The 16,487-nt window shown below is 39.6% G+C and overlaps 1 protein-coding gene across 1 annotated transcript; it reads right to left on the bottom strand.

Moving 5' to 3' along the window:
* Positions 1-407: 407 nt before the first annotated feature.
* LOC124088045 (zinc finger protein 699) lies at positions 408-15,558 on the bottom strand. Its single transcript, XM_046437362.2, has 6 exons — positions 15,420-15,558; positions 12,804-12,856; positions 11,096-11,222; positions 5,974-6,084; positions 4,977-5,160; positions 408-4,067 (listed from the first exon to the last, which is right to left on the bottom strand). The coding sequence occupies exons 2-6, from the start codon at positions 12,849-12,851 to the stop codon at positions 2,627-2,629; spliced, it is 1,911 nt and encodes a 636-aa protein (XP_046293318.1). The 5' UTR covers positions 12,852-12,856; positions 15,420-15,558; the 3' UTR covers positions 408-2,626.
* Positions 15,559-16,487: the final 929 nt, after the last annotated feature.

The raw sequence follows: 16,487 nt of genomic DNA, 5'->3' as shown, positions 1-16,487 counted from the left end.
TAAAATGGGTGAAATACTTCAAAAGGTAGGCTAATAAAGATATCCAAATAACCAATAAGCACACCAAAAAGTACTCAAAATCATGACATATCAGGAAAATGCATATTTCAACAACAACAAAAAAAAAAAAAAAAAAACATATCACCACACACTCTGCTGAAGAGCTAAAGTTAGAAAGTGTGGGCCCAGTATGCAGAATAGCCAACACTCACATGCACTGTTGGGGACTTACTGGTGGAACCCACATTTTTGAAAATCTAAAGTATCTACCAAAACTACACTTGAAGTCTACCCTATCATTCAGTAATTGCATTCCCCACATATAGCATATACCAAGAGAAATAAGAGCAACCAAGTGACAAACCAGACATTATGTTGAGTAAAAGAAGCCAAACATGTAACAGTAATGTTGTAGTTTTAACATTTATTTGAGAAGTCAGAAAAAGCACACCAAATCAAGCATAATAAGAGTCAAAATCCAATTTCCTCTGTGGAGTGATTATTGAGAAAGGAGATGAATGAACTTCCTGGAATCCTGGAAATGTGTCCACCAGGATGTATACATCTATGTGAAATTACATCAAGCTGTACACAGCTTGCACATTAATGTATGTATACCTTGATAAACAGTAAAAAGTGGTTAAGGGAAATGGTATAGTTATGCTTTTAAGAGATAAAATATAATTTTAAAAAATATTTTTAGTTGTTAATAGACCATCATTTTATTCATTTATTTATATGCCATGCTGAGAATCGAACACAGTGTCTCATACATGCTAGGCAAATGCTCTACCCCTGACCACAACACCACCCCTTTAAAAAAAATGTTTTAAAAAAGGGGGAGGAGGTAGCAAAATGTACCTGAAACAGCTCATAGCATTCCTCTTCTCACATAAAGGCAGTAAAATCTTCCCTGTCTGAAGGTATCAAATATAAATCCTCCTCTACCAAAATAGGATGACACCTATCTGAGGCTTGCCTCAATTACAGTCAGGATAACTTCATTAGCCACAGCTCTACTCACTTTTGGGACCACGGTAGGCTTGTATAGACATCAATCCCATAAGCAGAGTGAAGGATGGGACTAGACTGTGAGCATGATGACAATCCTTCTGCAAACTGGTCAACTCTAACAGGGCAGTGAAAGTGCCAGAGGAACTGCAATGAGAAGCAAAAATGCCAAAATGGCAACACCAGAGCTTGCCAAAGAAATCTAAGTTGTGTTTGGCCAGGATACAGGAGTTAATGGAGATGTTTGTGGAAGTGCAGCCCCTGAGGAGACTGAGGTCAAGCACTTAACATTCAGTTTTGAGCAAGTATGGATCAGGGCATTCAATACTCAGAAAAATGAGTTGAAAACTGGGGCCCACAAGGTCCCTACTCATCTGTCTACCTATATCGTGGTCCTAATAAGCAGGCAATTGTAGCTCCTTCCCTAAAGCCTTTCAAACTTCTTGCAAAGTTATTTTAGAAAACTATCACCTAGGCTTAGAAGTGAATAAGGGAAATGTAGTCCCCAGCCATATCCAAATTAATATAACACACTTTATTAACTTAAAACATTAGATCAAAATTCCAGCCATGAGGGCTGGGGTTGTGGCTCACTAGTCAAGTGCTTTCCTAGCGTGTATGAGACACTGGGTTCGATTCTCAGCACCACATATAAATAAATAAAATAAAGATCCATCAACAACTTAAAAAATTTAAATTAAAAAATATTCCAGTCATGAACAAACTTAAAGAATAAAACACAAAACAGCAATCAGATGAGACTATACTCTTTCAAGGCCTTTGTACTAATTAATTTCTACTAAAACTTTTTATTACACATGAAAAGCTTTTGATAGTAAACACTGATATTCTCAAAAACAGTTGGTATTCTTAGTTTAAAGGGAAGGGGGGGATTATTGGGTAGGCAACTTTCAGTATCCAGACAAAGACAAAGACGAAAACGAAGATGACGAAGAAGAAGATGAAGAAAATGATACCCATACTGTGAGTTCAAACTGTAACAAAAAAAAAACCCACCATTTTCCTGCCTGCAAAAAAAAAAAAAAAAATGCACTTGAGCCAGACTCAATGATATATACCTGCACTCCCAAACTTAGGAGGCTAAGGCAAAAGTCCAGGAGTTATAGGCCTGGACAACATACCCAGACCCTGTCTCAGAGGAGAAGCATACACACACATACACACACAATCTCCCAAGAGTCCAAAAGACTTTGTAATGGAAATAACATTTACATCTCAGCTAAAGAAACTCACCTCATACTCAAAAGTATGTCATAAAAGCTGAAAAGGGAAACATATAACCTTAAATCTTCCTATTAGAAAACATTGGAAATCAATGACCCTCTAGAAGTCCACTTTAATGAGGCACTGATCTTCTTTTCTAGCTCAAATTGTGAATTTTCTTATACAAGTTATGTTCAAAATCAAAAGGGTTTACCATATAGCTTACAAACACAGGGTTTCCCTCAGTTGTCCTCAACTCTTCAAAAGAATGAGTGATAATCTACTTTCTCACATTTATAGTGTCTCTACAGTATGAAACTTCACAAAATAAGACTTCACAAATTGCATTAGTTCAGAAAAAGCCTTGCAGAGATTCCCTTACTCCTTACATTTATATGTTGTCCCTTGTGTGAATTTTCACGTGTCTTCGAAAGTAGGCTGGACAAATAAAGGCTTTCCCACATTCCTTACATTCATATGGTTTCTCTCCAGTATGGCTTCTCACATGTCTCCGAAAGGATGAGGGACAACTGAAAGCTTTTCCACACTTCAGACATTCAAAGGGTTTTTCTCCAGTGTGCATTCTTGCATGTACAGTAAGGTATGAAGAATGTCGAAATGCCTTTCCACATTCCTTACATTCATAGGGTTTTTCCCCAGTGTGGGTTCTCATGTGGATACTAAGGGCTGAGAAATAAATAAAGGCTTTCCCACATTTTTTACATTCATAAGGTTTCTCTCCAGTGTGAGTTCTTCTATGTACCGTAAGATGGGAAGAACTAATGAAGGCTTTCCCACATTCCTTACACTCATAAGGCTTTTCTCCACTGTGAGTTCTTAGGTGTTCAGTGAGGGATGAGGAACGACTAAAGGCCTTCCCACACTCCTTACATTCATATTGCACCTTACCATTGTGATCTCTCACATGTGCTTTAAAGGATGAGGGACAACTGAAGGCCTTCCCACATTCCTTACATTCATAGGGTTTCTCTCTACTTTGATTTTTCACATGTGTGTTCAGGGAAGTGGGAAGATAGAAGGCTTTTCCACATTCCAGACATTCATAAGGTTTCTCTCCAGTGTGTTTTCTCATGTGGATACTTAAGGAGGAGGGGCAATTGTAGGCTTTCCCACATTCCTCACATTTATAGGGTTTCTCTCCGGTGTGTGTCCTCACATGTACAGTGAGTTTTGAGGATTCACTGAAGGCCTTCCCACACTCTTTACATTCATAAGGCTTCTCTCCTGTGTGAATTCTTATATGTATTATAAGATGAGAGGAAGAGCTAAAAGCCTTCCCACATTCCTTACATTCATATGGCTTATCTCCACTATGAATTCTTTTGTGTTTGGAGAGTGATGAGGAACAACTAAAGGCCTTCCCACATTCCTTACATTCATAGGGCTTATCTCCACTGTGAATTCTTTTGTGTTCTGTGAGGTATGAAGAGCTACTGAAGGTTTTCCCACATTCCTTACATTCATAGTTTGCCTTTTCACTATGAATTTTCATATGTGCTCTGAACATGGAGGAACAACTGAAGGCCTTTATACATTCCTTACATTCATATGGTTTTTCTTCAGTAGGAGTTTTCATATGCTTCTTAAAACAAGCAAGAAAATGGAAGGCTTTCCCACATTCCTTACACTGATAGGGTTTGTTTCCAGCATGAGATCTGGTGTGATTCTTAAGTGATGAATGAAACAGGAAGGACTTTCCACACTCACAGCATTCAAAGGATTTGACTTCAGTAGTTCTCTGGAGCATAAGATTTGAAATTTGTCCACATTGATTTTCTTCATTGTATTCACAGATGTTCTCTAACACATGACTTTTAAAAATAAAAGACAGATTATTAGTAATAAAATTTACCATTTTCAGTGAATATGTATGCTTTCTGCCCCATCAACTTATAAGCTGAAAGTTCTCAAGAAGGCTCTTCCACAGCCAACATTGTCACTGAGCTTTTGACTTGTATGATTTTTCTGATAAATCTGTCAAACCAATCTATGTGTCAAACCTTCAATATCTCAGTATCATTTGTAGGAAAAACTATCTAGACAAAATTCTTTGTGAAAGTACAATTTTTTTTTATTTTGAATTTGAATCGTTTTATTTCTTTTTTAATTTTATTTTTTATTTGCATGTATTCCATTAGTTATACATGACAGCAGAATGCATTTTGATACATCATACATAAATGGAGTATAATTTCTCATTCTTCTGGTTATACAGGATGTAGAGTTACACTGGTCATGTAATCATATATGCATGTGGGATAATAATGTCCAATTCATTCTACTATTATTCCCACACCCCCTGCCTTCCCCTCACTCCCCTCTTTCTAATCCAAAGTACCTCTATTCTTCCCAATCCACCCCCCATTGTGAATTAGCATCCACCTATTAAAGAAAACACTTGGCCTTTGGTTCTTTGCACCAGCTTCATCCATTTACTGGCAAATGTCATGATTTCATTCTTATGAAAGCATAATTTTTGACCTAGGTTTATGTTGAAAATATGTTTCTTTTTAAGAAATACTTTTAGTTGTAGATGGATGCAATATCTTTATTTCGTTTACTCATTTTTATGTGATGCTGAGGATCAAACCCAGTGCCTCACATGTGGGAGGCAAGCACTCTGCCTGCCACTGAGCCACAACCCCAGCCCCAAAATATGTTTCTTAAATCTCAAAATTGTTTCCTGATGCACTACCTTCTCTTATATGAAGGGCACTCACCTTAAACCTTTCTCATGGGTTTTGTTCCAATCATCCACACCATGGGAGTCCTGGTTTTCATGTAAAATAGAGGAGCAGGAACCATTTCTTTTGAACCTCTCTATTTTCTGTTCATTGGATATTTTTTCTCCATTGTTGTCTTGAAAAGCAACTAATTTCTTAGTATTAAGTAGAGACTCAAACCCTGAAACAAAAAAATAAAAGAAAAGAAAGTTACCTATGAGCAAAGGACTTTGAGCAGTGCAGCTGTTTCAGGACTTCATTATTAATAGGCACAAGGATTAAAAGTAAAACAGTTCACTAAAAAATATTTCCATGAAACCATAGTATGGTAACATTACCATAGTATGGTAACACATGCTTGTAATCTCAGCTACTTGGGAGGCTGAGATAGGAGGTTCACAAGTTCAAGGACAGCCTCAACAACTTAGACCCAGTCTCAAAATTAAAAAGGGTATGGGATATAGCTCAGTGGTAAAGCACTCCTGGGTTCCCCAGTGCTGAAAAATAAAAAATAGTTCTATGAAGAATGACAGTGATGGTAACATGACCAGAAGAAATTATTGGGACCAGAGACATGAAAAATTGGGCTTCATATGAATCAAAATGCATTCTGCTATCATGTATAACAAAGTAGAACAAATAAATAAATAAATAATTTTTTTTAAAAAGAGAGTTTACGTTAAAATTTTTCTGTTAACTTAATATTTCATATTAGTATAGAAAATATATTAAAAATTTTCATTAATAATTTTTAAAATATTATTAGGAGAGGAAAACAGAAAGGATAAAATACACATACCAAATACAAACTTTAAAAAAGCAAATATGGAGATCTTTGACAAGAACAAGGAAAGTATGAGAGGACAGATAAACAGTCAAAATAGTCCTCAGAGGCATCTGTGGATAATGAGCCTCCTCAGACAAAACAAACTTTTGCTTTATTTCTATTTTATTTTTTTCTCCACCCAGGCCAGTTTCTCCCAGGGATTCTTGCCTTCCTGGTGCTGCTCCATACAGATGCCCTGGATACGTTCTGTCTTCACTGTCTGCAGTTCCTCCTCTTGTTCCCACTTGGAGATCAGATTGGGAGTGAGTAGTGGGTACCCTGCACATGAAGAAAGGAATATCATGAGGGAAAGCAATGAAGAATCACAAATATCTTTCCATAAGATTGGGTCAAACTTTGGTCTTCGAATACTCTAAAGACAGAGAAGGATGAGTTTAACTGAAAAAAATGTCAAATCCATTGAAGAAGAAAAAAAGGCAAAGGAGGGAGGGAGAGGAAGGAAGGAAGAAAAGAAAAATAGAGAAGATAAAAGAAAAAGCTGAGAAGTGGATGTGGGGGAAAAGGCAACCTCTAATGTGAAGAATTGATCTAATCAGATATGGTGACACAAGCCTATAATCCCAGGGTGGGATTGGGAGGCTGGAGGATCATGAAGTCAAGGCCAACCTCAGCAACTTAGCAAGATCCTGTTTCAAAGCAAAGAAAAACAAAATTTTAAAGGATTGGGGATGTAGCTCCTGGTAAAGTGCCCCTAGGTGTTCAATTCCCAGCACAAAAAAAGACAAAGAAAAAAACACTGATCTGGGCTGGGATTGTAGTTCAGTGGTAGAGCACTTGCCTAGCATGTGCAAGGTGCTGAGATTGATCCTCAGCACCACATAAAAATAAATAAATAAATAAAGGTATAAAAAATTATATTTAAAAAAAAGAAAGATTGACCTACATTCACAGTGGAACCTCAATATTATTATAAGCTGATCTGACACAGCCATAATATATTAAAAAAAATATTTTTTTAGTTATAGTTGGACACAATACCTTTATTTTATCAGGTTGAACAGGGTTTCACCAAAAGTCATGTCCAAATATATCAATGGAACAGAATAGAGAGCACAGACACAGATCTACATAAGTAAAATTGGCCCTCTATATCTGTGAATTCAAGCAACCATGGATAGAAATTACAATAGGAAAAAAATTACATCTGTCTTAAACATGTATTTTTTTTGTGCTTATGTCCAAATCAATACAGTACAAAAGTAATTATGAATAAGATAGGATAGATAGTAAAACAGGCAGACCGTTAAGAAAATGCACTCCCACACACCAAAAAAAAAAGAGAGAGAGAGAGAGAGAGAGAAAGACTTTAAATGAAGAGGCTATTTCACAAAACTAACCTATAGAAAACATTCCAAACATTACAGCCAACTTCTTTGTCCCGGGTGGCAGGAAAAAGGAGGTAGAGCCGACCTGAGTGAAGACTACAGACTCAAGGCCTAACTAATCAGAATGTCACAGACCAAACCAAGAGCCTTGGCACTTTTCCAACACTTGTTTAGCATAGGTGTTGACCAATAGTATTGGCACTTTTTCAAGACATGATTAGCATAGATACTGACCAACACCCTTAGTATCTTTCCAAGACCTGATTAGCACAGATATTGATGAATGCCTCATCCAGTAGCTATTTAAGTCCCTAGACTAGTACACTTAAGTGGAAACCTACTCTCAGGTTCCCCTCTCAGCCCCTGAGAGTTCTGCTTCTTTTCTTTTCAGTTATATAAATACACCATCACTCTCAAATTCTGTTGTCTGTGGATTTGTCTTCAAATCTGTGAATAAGAACCTGGAAAAAAAATGGCAGCCAGCTGCTGAGGTCTGCCATTGACAGCTACAACACACTGCTCAGTAATAGTGAAGAAGAGTCAGGTTCTGCCAGCTCTGACCCATGGAGCTGACCAGACAGGCATTTCCCTGCTGTGATTAGTTGCAATACTAAAATGGGCTGGGCTCTCTTAGCCGCAGAGGCATGTAACTTATGCGGACCTACAGACCAGCAGAGTGGAGAATCTGGTTTCATTTCAAACTCCAGTTTCAATTACATAGCACTTACATTTTGTCAGGCACTAAACATAATCAAGAGATGATGTAAAGTATATGAGAGCTTAGGCTGTATACCAGGGAATTTTAATTAAGAGATTTTGACCATCCACAGATGTAGGTCTCTGGGAAGATACTAGTATCAAATCCCTACAGACCAAGCAAGAACTATGTAGTCAACTGACTTTTGACAAAGAATTGACAGCAACACAATAGAGAAAAGATAGCCTTTTCCACAAATGCTGTTAGAACACTGGACATACCCACATAAAATAATGAATCTATGCCCTTCACAAACATTAATTTAAGATGGATCATAGATCTAAATGTAAAACGTAAAACTAGAAAAATTGTACAAGATAGAAGGAGAAAATCTAGATGACTTTGGATTTGGCTATGACTTTTTTGATACTATATCAAAGGTATGATTGATGAGAAAGAGATTGATACAATACACCCCATTAAAATTAAAATTCCTGCTCTGTGAAAGATAATATCTAGAGAAAGAAAAGATAAGCTATGCCTAAAAGAAGACATTTGCAAGAAATTTCTCTGGTAAGAGACTGTTTCACAGAGATTTATCTGATAAGAAACTGTTTTCCTGTTCTTTACACAAAGAATGCTTTATATATATATATATATATATATATATATATATATATATATATACACACACACACACACACATACATACACACACTTCTTAGTTGCACACAATACCTTTTTTTGTTTATTTATTTTTAATGTGGTTCTGGGGATCGAATCAGGGCCTCGCACGTGTGAAGCGAGCGCTCTACCACTGAGCAACAACCCCAGCCCAGAATGCTTTTTTTTACATATTTTTATTAGTGTATTATCCCATACATAATATTGCAATTCATTTTGACACAACCATACATGCATGGAATTAATGTGTTCCATTTCAATTCCCAGTACTTCTCCTTTCCTTTCCCTCCTTCCTCCCCCTATCCCCTTCTCTCCTCTACTGGTCTTCCTTCTATTTACCTATTGTTTTAATTCCTGCTTTATAGATACACACAATAGTGAAAGTCACTGTGGTATATTCCTATATGTGCACTTTGCAGTCCCCTCTTTCCCTCTTCCTCCTTCCTTCCCATCTGCCCCCTACCTATCCTACCCTTTTGATTTTCATGGGCTCCCTCTGCCTGTTTCCCTCTTATTTTGCTCAAGCTTCCATACACAAGAGAAAACATTGGACCCTTGGCTTTCTAAATATGGCTTATTTCATTTAATATGATATTTTCCATTTCCATCTATTTACCAGCAAATGCCATAATTTCATTCTTCTTTATGGCAGAATAAAAACCCATGTGTCGAATGCTGCTGCCTCTGATTCTACTGCTGCCAGCCTGAGGTCACCTGGAGGTCTTCTTTCTGGGCTGCTACAGAAGCCAATGTTGTGCCCAGAGGTCTCTTTTCTGGGCACTGCCTGGTTACCCCTGACTCGATTCTGATGCTACCTCCATGGTCACTGCCACTGAACTGGAAGTCTCCTGTTACTCAACCGCCACCTGCACACTACCGCCATTGCTGCTGCCTCTGATTTCCCTGCTGCTAGACTGAGATCACCTGGAGGTGTTCTTTCTGGGTGCTGCTGCCACAGAAGAAACTGTGGATGCAACTGAAGCCCACATTGCTGCTGACCCCTGGAGATCACCTGGTGACGCTGCCCTCACAGCTGCAGTGGTAACTGCCAATGCAGCCACCACTACTGCTGCTACCACGGCCTAGAGGACTGCTGCAGGGGAGATTCCAGGTTTGGTTGCATGTGGCTGCACCCATTTTGGGATACCAGCCAGGGCCTGGGACCTGGGTGCCAGCAGGTTTACCACAACAAGATCCTCTGTCTGGGGACTCCAATCAGGACCTGAAGGTCCAGTGTTGGGGTACTGTGGGTTTGGAGGACCCTGGGGTTTTCCTGCTGAGAGTGCTAGTGGCCTGGGTATTGCTGCTGCATCTCTTGCTGTTGCTCGTTTGCATGAGTGTATTCCTGGTGGTCTCTCTGCAAGTAGGAGCAGCATTGAGATCTTGGGACTACAAATGGCAGAGCCTGAGGTATTTGAAACCCATATTTGTAGGCTAGAGTCTAGGTTTGCAAGGGCTGATCTGGGTTTGGTGATCCTGAGAGACGTCAGAGTCAGAGCTGACAAACTGTTGAACACTGACAGAGACAGTTCGACTTTTCAACAAGATTTATTTTATTTTTTGATTCACTAATCTCTCTACCATATTTGGAACAGGTGCCTTTTATCCTATTTTCTTTCCAACTTCTCTCCAATCAACAGCCTATCTCTGTCAGCTCCTCTTCCACTCTTCCTGTGAATTTTTACTTCTAGCTTCTCTCTTCCTCCCTCACAAATATTGCATACTACACTACTCTGTTCTCTCATCCACCCTTTGAAATTGTAAACCATTTTAACAAAATTTCTGTTTATACTATAGTAGTTATTAAATTCATCATTTTGGTTTAATGCGAGAAAGCAGTAGTTGCCTTAGTGGGAGCTATTAGGTTTAAGGCTACATATTATATGTTAAGTAATATTGATATTGGTCTCACCATTAAAGTGAAGCTCTGGAAACCTTCAGACACCTAGACACTATAAGTCTACAGGGTAGATTTTATGCTGCCTTAGATCCATAAAAATTTCTATACTTTTTACCCACCAGTTTGTGGTACTTGTTCATAGAGGGCCTAAGAAACCAATATAATCTACCCCATAGACTCATCTTTAAATCATCCCAAAAGCACGAATTCTCTAATAGGTACTTTCTAACACCCTCTTACGAAGATGCCCCTTGGCTCCCCATGGGTATGTTCTCCCATGACTGCAAAATAAACCCTGCTTGTTTAACTTACAGGTGTGCTCCTGGTGGTCTCTGGGTAAAGGCATTCACAGCAGTAGAATCTTCAAAGGTCTCAAATCACAAACTCTCCCTGTGCCCCAGAGAAGCCCCTCAATGCCCACACATTCAACACTTAATAAACCTCAAGGCTTTCAACCACAAAGAAAAAGAAAAAAACAAGTTTAATATGCCCGTGTTCATTTTCATGAAGAAGCCTCCAGATTGTAAGCACCCTGTGGTCAGTGACCACATTTGTCTTATTTGCCAAGCACTGCCACTCCTCAGCACAGATCATGGAACAAGGTCAACTAGTAGATAAAACTGTTTTCTAAACCACTACATGAACCAACGTTGCCAATCTTACCTAGTGAGACCAGGTTCTGGAAGGTTTCCAGCATCACATCTCTGTAGAGGCTCCTCTGAGCAAGATCCAGCAAAGCCCACTCCTGCTGGGTAAAGTCCACAGCCACATCCTCAAAGGTCACCGAGTCCTAAAAAATGCCACAAATTCTGTTTAGAAAGGTACAATTCCTCCAGTGTGTGTGAGATGGTGGGTGAGGCTGACAGCACTGGGGACCTGAGAATCAATTCAGGGGAGGTTCAGAAGATTCTGTGGTGTCCCCAAGTCTATGGCAGGACTCAGTCAGCAGATCTCTTTCCCTTTCTACCCACACATACTTAGTGACTGAATAAATCCTGTCTAAAGCCAAAATACTTCTAAAATACTACATTAGTCTCTTTGCAGTTGATAGTAATGAAATAAGAAAAAAAAATCAAAGTTATTTTCCTTCGAACCTGCAAAGAACACTGGATATTAGGTAGGTGGGTAATTTTCCACACACATCAAGCAGTTCTCCAACAGACACTAGCTAGGTTTCCTGTTATTCAATAACATTCTTACACTATCTACATGGAGAGCTTCATCCCACAGGTTGAGGGCTCAGTCCCACAAAACTTCCCCATACTTCAAACAACATAACAACTAGTACATTGTCATTTATACTTCTGACCAAATGGCTACATCTCAGGGTCCCCACTGTACCCTCCTTGAGTTGGCTAATATGCTGGGATGGCTTACAGAATCTAAGCAAACATTTCCTTGGGATTATAGTTTGTTATAAATACAGAGAACTATCCAGATAAAGAAATATATATGGCATAGCAAGGTAGGAAAAGCTGCAGAACTTCTATGCCTATTGGGGAGCCTCGTACCAGGAACCTCTACATATTCAGCTATACAGAAGCTCCCTAAATTCATTCTTTTTGGGTTCTCACAGAGGCTTTACTAGAAAGCATGACTAATTTAAATTAGCAATTTAAATAATCAATTTAACCTTCAGTACCTCTCAACTTCAAGGTTAGTGGATAGGGCTGAAGAGTCAAGCATATCTTAGTTCTTCTGGACCAGCAGTCATCCTGAGGCTATCTGTCCTGGTCACCAGTCATCATACAAAGCTACTCTTATCAGTCCAGACATTTGAAGGGTTTTAGGAACTCTATGCCAGGATATGGGACCAAGACCACATATTGGACAATATCATATTATTCCTTATTCAGAAATTCTTCCTTATTCAAGAATAACTTCACCTGCTACTTTATTCCTATTAAGGCACTGAGCACAACATCAAACTCAGGTTTAAATCTTGATGAGGTTTTAATGAATGAAAACACAGAGAGTGAATGGGAACTTTTCCATTTTCCCCTCTCACAATCCTGAGAGGCCCAAGAGCCTGCACATCTTTCAAGTCAGGCACACAGCTGGCTCTGTTTTATAGTATTGTGGCCTGGGCTCACCAAACTATAGCACATGCACTTACTCTAGCCTATCACCTACTTATGTAAGTAAAGTTTTATTGCAATACAATAAAACATTTTTTATGTTCCTCTATGAATATTTTTTGTATTAAAATGACCATTTCCTTGTAATAGAAATTCTATGACCTTCAAAACCTAAAATACTTACCATGTGATACAAAAAAAAAGAAGCAGATTGCTAACCTATGCTCTAAAATAGCAGCAGGATATCAAATGAAATAGAAATATTCTTTTAGAGCATTATACCTTTTACTTACCTGCATCATACTTTTCTGTAACCCAACACTTATTCTTTCTTCATCCATGTCACCTTCATAAAGAAAAGTAAGACATTGAGAAGTTATAGGTAAGACAGGAGCTGACATGGGAATCCAACCCTTCAGAGAATTCCCATACTCATGAGCCTGGATATTGCAGCACATCCATTACCAGTGACAACTCAAAACACATACCATGACTCCTAAGTAAATACAAACTGAACTTGTGTGACACTGGAACAATCCTTTCTTCCCTAGAGATACAAAACAACACTCTTATCCTTGTTAATGATACAAAAGAGGTTAATAGTAACACTTTATTAGTAAATTAACTCAAGTCTGAAGAACATCTGGCTGTCCATTTCCCCATGATAACAAAAAGCATAAAATGTATCAAGTGGTGCCTTCAATCCTAAAAATATATAATCCCTGACTCATATCTAAGAAAGCACTAATTTACTTAAACACTAGGCTTCTTGGGGCTCCTTGACCAACATTTTTACTTGTTTACCATTTTACACGATAATAGGCATTACTACAAAGCCCTGAACACTGCTGTCATCCCAACCCCACCCAATGGGCCCCACAAAACCTAATTTCTGAGAAAGAGAATCAACCTATTCGTTATGGTTTGAATCTGGGATGTCTTTCTTTTTTTTAAATTCTCTGGTTTCTTTTTTTTTTTTTTTTTTAAAGAGAGAGTGAGAGAGAGAGGGAGAAAGAGAGAGAATTTTTTAATATTTATTTTTTAGTTTTGGGAGGACACAACATCTTTGTTTGTATGTGGTGCTGAGGATTGAACCTGGGCGGCACCCCACGCATGGCCCGTGAGCGCGCTACAGCTTGAGCCACATCCCCAGCCCTGGGATGTCTTTCAAAGCCTCGTGTGTTGAAGGCTTGGTCTCCAGTGCTGCAGTGTTCAGAGTTTGGATTGGGGGAAGCGATTGGATTATAAGGGGTCTGACTTCATCAGTGGATTAATCCATTTTATGGATTAAGAATTTGAATGGACTACTGGGAGGTAACAGGAACTACAAGAGGTAGAATCTAGAAGAGATGAGAAAGAGAAAAAGGAAGAAGTAGTGGAGGTGGTGGAGGTGGTGGTGGTGGTTGGTGGTGACAGTAGTGGTAGAAGAGGGGGAGGAGGAAGAAGAAAATTTCATTGTATCCAGTCATTAAAAGAATCATATTAAAACATGCACAAGGAAACAGAAGTTGCAAATAGTTTTACAGAAAGTTTCACAAAATAAGTAGGAAATTCATAATTCCAGTGTAGAGAGGGAAGATAATTATCTACTTCCAACACCAGAAGGGTACAACTAAAAAATATGCCAGATCACATACAAAGTACAAATAATACAAAAGCGTTGGTAACAGTTGAAAAATGAACAATAAGTATAAATCACAATTTAAGTTCATTTCATGCTAGGAATGACGGATGCTTAAAAACTGAATCACTAAAAAAAGAAAAAAAGAAAAAAACTGAATCACTGGGACTCAGTGGTACAGTGCCTTACTAGCGTTGAGTCCTTGGATTCAATCCCAGCACCACAAGAATAAAATAAACAAAAATTGAATCACTGATTAATGAAATTCACAGTATTCATAGAAAGGTTATTTGACATATTCCCTTAGACACAAAGCAATGACTAATCTATTTCAGTGTACATTGCTAATAATAACTTAGGCCATTAGAAAGGATTAGATTTTATACATTAAAAAATGCAAATATTCTATTTAATAGTGAAATACTGATTAATGTTCTCTGAAATCAGGAACAAAGCAAGAATGAAAATTATATGCTAATCTCCATTCAGCTGCGAGTCCTGGCAAGTGCAGTAATTAGAAACAAAAAAAAATGGAAAACACAAAGATTTAGGAGGAAAAAAAATTCAAACTGGCACATTTTCTGTGCAAAATTTGAAGAATCTATAAATAAGTGACCAAGCTTTTTTTTTTTTTTTTTTTTTTTTTTTCTCCCTGCATTTTGCAGTACTAGGGATTGAAGCCAGGGGCACTCTCCCTGGTCCTTCTAATATTTTGTGTAGAGATAGGGCCTGCCTAAATTGCTCAGGCTGCCCTTGAACTTGAGATCAAGTTCTACCTCAGCCCCTAGTAGCTGGGATTACAGGCGTACACCTCCGCGCCAGGCTAAAATGTATCGCTTTATTAAGGATGAAATGCACTTGCCCAGGAGGCGGGTTAACAGTATTTTAAAATCAGCTCCCTCTTGTGTATCTGAATGCAATGTGTCAAACATGCCCCAGGCCCCGGGGAACTCTCAGACCCGCGCTCGGCAGTGCGCGAGGCCCAGGGGCAGCGGGCCGAGCTCACCCCACACTGGGTGTGTGCAGACCAGCAGACCCGCACGAGGCTCCGGACCCGGGACCCAGACGCAGGCGAGGCCTCTGCTCTCGGCAGGGAGAGGTCGCGGGGCTTTCCAGCTCCGGCCTGCAGGAGACCCGCCCGCCGCTGGCGCAGCCCGGAGTCCCCGCTGCGGTCACCAGGACGAGCGCTGCGCCGGCGGAGCCGACAGGGCTCTGGGCCACGCGGCTGAAGGGGGCCCTGGGACGGCGGAGAAGCGGAAGCCAGCCTTCCGCCTCCCGCGGCCCATACCTGGATGGCGAGGGGCCAGGACGGATAGGATGCGGACTGAGGAAAGAATATATCTCAGACGCGGGCTGCAGCGTAAAGTGTCATGGCGGCCACAGGCACACAGTGACAGGGCAGCTACCTCGCGCGTGCGCAGACGCGCCCGCTAACCACCTCCCCATCCTGAGAAACGCTCTGCGTAAGGGGCGGGGCTTCGGTAGCTGGGCGTGGCGCGGAGCTGCCGCTCAGTCCATCAGCGCACGGAACGAGCGAATTTCTACTGGGGTTTGTAGGTAAAAAGAGAACCAGAACCGTGGACGAGGCTGGGGAGGGACCAGGCTAGGCCGGCCCAGTGGACTCAGATGAGACCAGATCAAGGGGCGTGGCTTTTAATATTCCAGAGGTTGGGTCTAAGATGGGACCTGGTTGCCAAGCGAGACCCCTGGAAGTTCCTAGAGGCGGGGCTAAGGTTAGAACCTGTCACACAGGTTCCCTGAGGCCTGGGAGTATCATGCTCATCAAATGCGTTAATACCCTTGCTAGAGCCCTGTCCACAGGCCATCATACTTAAAACTCTGAGTCTACCTACCTGTGCGATGAACTCTTTTCCATTGATTCAGTCCTTTAGGTCTTTATTTTTCCCTTTCATTGTTTTATTGATTCTTGCTCTGCTAGAGGAAAGCTATTGAAAAGTATTTAATTAGGTCCTTCTGTCTGGAAACCTTGCTGAACCTTAATATCTGTAGTTCGTTATTTTGGACTTAAATATAAATAATATTTCCTGTGCATTTTTGTTATTATAATATTCATAAGTCATTTATTTTTCTTCTTGTTTGTGCAGGGTCTCCTAACTATAAGTCAGATAAGAAATAAGGTATTCATTTCTTGGTTAATAATAATCACCAAGGTTCCCATGTTAGCTGTAGTTTGTGGCTTTTATCAAGTCCTGTTTTGAATCTGCTTTGTGAAGACATTTTATCAGTAGTTTTGATAAATATTATACAATGTATATGAAACTATTAAGTTCATAATAGTTTACTCCAACTTGATTTATGATGTCATGTCTGTAAGAAACAGACTCTCCTGTCCAAA

This window comes from Marmota monax, unplaced genomic scaffold (genome assembly GCF_021218885.2).
Source record: "Marmota monax isolate L192 unplaced genomic scaffold, Marmota_monax_Labrador192_F-V1.1 WCK01_AAM20220418_F8-fsc00021, whole genome shotgun sequence".
Taxonomy (NCBI): Eukaryota; Metazoa; Chordata; class Mammalia; order Rodentia; family Sciuridae; genus Marmota; species Marmota monax.
The sequence above is the reverse complement of the archived record's forward strand: the minus strand, read 5'-3'. Positions and strand labels throughout refer to the sequence as shown.